Source organism: Populus nigra, chromosome 10 (assembly GCF_951802175.1).
Source record: "Populus nigra chromosome 10, ddPopNigr1.1, whole genome shotgun sequence".
In the NCBI taxonomy this organism is placed as follows: Eukaryota; Viridiplantae; Streptophyta; class Magnoliopsida; order Malpighiales; family Salicaceae; genus Populus; species Populus nigra.
Window position 1 is genome coordinate 5,482,355 of NC_084861.1, and position 4,945 is coordinate 5,487,299.

The following is a 4,945-nucleotide window of genomic DNA, read 5'->3' on the forward strand; positions in this document are numbered from 1 at the left end:
CATTTAGTTAAGGTTCTTATGCTCTGCTACTTAATGACATGGAATAATCAAATCAATTATTATATATATAAAAAATAATATTATGCATTAATAAGGGGATGGCTGACCATGTCCACATGATATACCACATGTCATGTAGCCCACAACCCATCCAACCGAATTCAAAACTCAATGGCCAAATTCGAGTCCCACATGGCCTGGCTATGCCCATACCGATCTAGCCATGCGGACCCCACCGCCCACATGGAGATGTTTCCTCATCCTTTCCTCTTAAGGAACCAACGTTCCTGATTTCCCTCCCACAATCCCCCAAAACTCATCTTGACCGTCCCCGATTAAAGCTCTCGAAAGTCTTCCATATGGGCGGCTGTGCTTGTCCCACTATTGTCCCTCGATGCAAGGACAAGGGGCCTCAAAGGTGCTGCTATTGCTACCGACAGGCTTAGCTTGCCTTCGTCCATAATTCATGCATTTGAAGAGAATAGCAGGGATTTTTCTCAACCTCTTCTTTTTATATATAAAATACACTTGTTTCCATTCACACATCCCCTCGCAGAGAGACTACTAGCTATTATTTATTTCTCTCAAGAATCTACATATCAAAAGGAAACAACAAGAACAATCTTCAACACTCTTTACAGATCCTGCGCGTGAACAAAGATTGTTGGAAAACATGGAAGGTGGTGTTGCATATGAGAATGATCTAAACCTCAAGGAAACTGAGCTTAGACTGGGTTTGCCAGGGACGGGTTGTCCCAATGAGAAAGGAGTTTCTGGTGCTAGAAACAACAAACGACCATTTCCAGAGACCAGAGAGGAGGGTGGAGCAAATGGTAAATCTGATGCTCAACATGATGACCAAGAAACTGCCTCTGCTCCGAAGTAAGTCAGAAATTTTCTTTTTCCTTGGTTCTTTTTTGGCTCAGGGTCTTTCGTTTTTAGTAGATCTATTCACCCTTTAATTTCTTATGATGTATTGCAGTACTTATTCATTTGATATGCATGCGACATTTCAGGGTACAAATAGTGGGCTGGCCACCAATCCGATCCTACAGGAAAAATAGCTTCCAGCCAAAGAAGGCTGAGGACGAGGCTGCAGCTGGGATGTATGTTAAATTTTCTTTTTCCTTGTTCTTTTTTGGCTCAGGGTCTTTCGTTTTTAGTAGATCGATTCACCCTTTAATTTCTTATGATGTATTGCAGTACTTATTCATTTGATATGCATGCGACATGCAGGGTACAAATAGTGGGTTGGCCACCAATCCGATCCTACAGGAAAAATAGCTTACAGCCAAAGAAGGCTGAGGACGAGGCTGCAGCTGGGATGTATATTAAAGTAAGCATGGACGGAGCACCTTACCTTAGAAAGATTGACCTTAAGGTTTACAAGGGATACCCTGAACTCCTAAAGGCTTTGGAGAGCATGTTCAAGCTCACCATAGGTAAGACTATTTTGATGAATATGCATGTGCTTTATGTTGTTCTTTTTATATACTGCGTGTTGTTTATCTATGTTTGATTAGTATTATTGTGGTTCTGATGATGATATTTGTAACTATGCCAGGTGAGTACTCTGAGAGGGAAGGCTACAAAGGGTCAGAATATGCACCTACTTATGAGGACAAAGACGGTGACTGGATGCTAGTTGGAGATGTTCCTTGGGAGTAAGTTCTGCCAATCTGCCTGCCCCTCTCTCTAAGTTCATTTGGATCTATTTCTATATATTATGTAATAAATTCTAACAGTTCATTTTCATTTGCAGTATGTTCCTGTCTTCCTGCAAGAAACTGAGAATCATGAAAGGATCGGAAGCAATAGGCTTGGGTTGTGGTGCATGAAAACCCCACAAGCCATGTTAACCCATAGGAGCAGGGCGAAGAGAAGATTCATCCCTTGAGAAAGTCTTTCAGCTTGGGTTCTCCTAGAAGAAAACTCAAATCTGAATCCGCGTCTCTCTCTTACAGAGTTTTCCACAATTGGACTGGAAGTTTTAGACAGGAAACAGGAAAAACCAGAGTGAAGTTACAGTTTCTATCCTAGAGTGTGGCAGCGAGATATTTGGTGGTTTGGACACCTATGGTGTCGTTTTGTTGGTCCTTGTAATCTCATCAAAACCAAAACTGCATACAGGAAGATAATATTGCTCCAAGTGCAAGCAATTATGTAAATAAAAACAGAAAGAAACATATGGAAAGACAGGGTCGTCCATGTTTTGCCATGTAGTGTTCTCAATACACCACTATAAGCTAAATATAAAAGTGTGTTTGCCAAGTTCTAACAAATCCTGTAATTGATTCTGGCTATATTTTCATATTGATCCGGTTCTGTGTTCTAACAGGAAGATAATATTGCTCCAAGTGCAAGCAATTATGTAAATAAAAACAGAAAGAAAGATGGAAAGACAGGGCCGTCATGTTTTGCCATGTAGTGTTCTCAAGACACCACTATAAGCTAAATATAAAAGTGTGTTTGCCAAGTTCTAACAAATCCTGTAATTGATTCTGGCTATATTTTTTCATATTGATCCGGTTCTGTGTTCTCTAGTGACTTTTTGATGCAGCTTGTGTCCACCTGCTCTGGGATCAACTGGTTCGATACCCACGAGAAATATGTCACCTTTCAGTCAGATTTGGATGTTCAGTAAATGTCTAGCATGATCTTTTTATACTTTAAAGGGTATGCCTACCATAATTATTCAACCAAATAATGCACAGATTAAGGAAGAAGAAACAAAAGAATCTCAACCTTAAGATGGCAGGTCCTACTCCATGTTTTTTCCCCCCTACTCTCTTTTAATCTTTTTGACCAGTGATGTGAAGGACCAGATCAAGTTTGTTCAAGGCTGTGGTTGATTTTCAAAGCAGGGAAAGAGAATAAAGGAAAACATGAAAAGTAAAAGAAATGCCTCAACTGTTTAGATATTCCAAGAGAAAAGGAAAGAAACAGTCATTTTCATTTGCATAAGCATCAAGATGGAGATCGATCGAAGGTAAATTTCAAATAGCTGCAGTACCAGGAGAAACAAGCTATCTTCTCAGTTTATTAACAATCCATATTAACACAATCGTAAACTTAACTGCCAATGGTGAAGTCCAAAAAGCATTCGATGTAATCCAGCTAACATCAAAAGAGAAGGTCTGCTCGATATAGAGAAGACATGGGGAATAGAACGCAAGGAAAATATTAGGAAACTTCACAGTCATGTTGTGTGGTCATAAATACTCATCAGCAAAGACTACATGGCAATCAGAGCTTCACCAGAGTCCTTAAGAGGAATAGGATTTCTGGATGTGTGTGAAAACTAAGAGGAACAAGGTGTTCCCACAACAAGAAAGTAAAAGAAAAGCATAAAGTGCTTCAGAGGTATCAACTTTCAGCTAATAAAGATGCTCATCTTTAACCCTTGTCAATGTTCTTCAGCATAGCTAGTTGACAACGAAAGTAAGTCATGTCGGGAATAGTGAAGAACATAAAAATGCACATGACACATGATTAAATACTCCGTGTGTGTTTTACAGGTAAATAGTCAGAAGTCAGAAGTAGCAGGAAACTGTAGCTTGTCTGGTAAATTAAGCAGTTACTACATAATTAGATTCCTATTCAAGATAGCTATCTTCTAAAATCAATGTGAACTAATTAATCCAGAGAATCGGCGCAAATCTTACAGACGTGCAAATGTTGGTCTTGTAGGGACATCATTCTGTCTACACACACAGGTTTTCAGAAGGCATCCAATATGTGTTCAGAAGACAAGTTTTTGTGTAATTATTACTGATTTACTGTGCATTTCTGATAATTACTTTATAGGATATGACTACCTAAAACCCCGAAATCACTATACAGGTTATAAAATGGTTGGTTGTGTTTTATCACTAATATATTTTGGTTAAGAAAATCTTATCGAGCAGGGAGAGAATTTTTGGAACCTAGTTAAGATTGTTTTGTCTAATATGCTTTAGGCAAAAGGTGGCAAGTTGGGAACCACATGCCATAAAGCAGCCGCGTCTTTTCAATTTTCTGGTTCATAAGATTAAGAAATCAATAAATTCATCATATATTTATGTCTTCCATGCAATACATTTATGTTTTTATTTCTTTATTTTTTCAACTATTTCACTTTCCATTAAAAAATACAGCATTCCAAAGGATTTAAAATGTACAGGTTCGTTGAACTTGCTTTATAATATAAGATTTACAAGGCAACTTGTTGCCAAAACTATTGCAAAGGCAACTTCTCCCATATCTACACCATCCATCACTAAATATCAACATCATCATCTTAGCTCTCCTCGTCTAGTGCGGACTAGATATATAATAGCTCCTAACGTATCCAAAAAACAAGACCTGACACAATTCTAGTGATGCTTATTTCATACAATTCTCAGCAAACCAGAAAAACAGTCTGATGTTGTAATCAAAGATCATGGAAGATAACTTGATATTATGGTCCAGCTTGCTCCAATTGACAATCAAGATTCACATGCTAGAAAAAACATTCCTCATCTTGGACACTGAGTACTTGAACAAGAGACAGCTCCTATGTTCCAAAAAGAAAATGAAGATCTGATTGACGTGTTCTATAGCTTGCGTTGCTCAAACAATTCTCAGCATAACAATATTGTTGATTGCCAATAAGCTACATTTCTCATTAAGTACTCTGATGATGATGTTATTTTCACCAGCTGCAACCCTACTGCCTACTTCAGGTCACTCTGAGGAATTGATAGCCAAGCATCATCTTTCACTAAAAAAGCCTTTGGCAACAAAGCTAGTGGCACAAAAGAGAGAATTTAAAAGTGCTATGGAACATAAATCCTGAACCGCTACCACATAACTAGGCTTGATCTCAAAACAAAGTAAAGACCATCACTAGCATTACAAGGGATCATGTTATTATTATCTTAGAGAGCACAAGATCTGCCTGCTTTAAAAGCACTGGTGGAAG

General features: G+C 38.4%; 1 protein-coding gene across 1 annotated transcript; it reads left to right on the forward strand.

The window, feature by feature from the left end:
- Positions 1-508: 508 nt before the first annotated feature.
- On the forward strand, positions 509-2,282 carry LOC133706039 (auxin-induced protein 22D-like). Its single transcript, XM_062131551.1, has 5 exons — positions 509-882; positions 1,017-1,106; positions 1,237-1,442; positions 1,565-1,664; positions 1,763-2,282. Exons 1-5 carry the CDS (start codon positions 674-676, stop codon positions 1,836-1,838), a joined length of 681 nt encoding a protein of 226 aa, XP_061987535.1. The 5' UTR covers positions 509-673; the 3' UTR covers positions 1,839-2,282.
- The last annotated feature ends 2,663 nt before the right edge of the window (positions 2,283-4,945 follow it).

Excerpts from the sequence above, each read along its gene's own strand:
- LOC133706039 (XM_062131551.1), top strand. The coding sequence starts at position 674 with ATGGAAGGTGGTGTTGCATATGAGAATGATCTAAACCTCAAGGAAACT. Across the intron at positions 883-1,016 it reads GAAACTGCCTCTGCTCCGAA|GGTACAAATAGTGGGCTGGC; the intron begins GTAAGTCAGAAA and ends GCGACATTTCAG. Across the intron at positions 1,665-1,762 it reads GTTGGAGATGTTCCTTGGGA|TATGTTCCTGTCTTCCTGCA; the intron begins GTAAGTTCTGCC and ends TTTCATTTGCAG.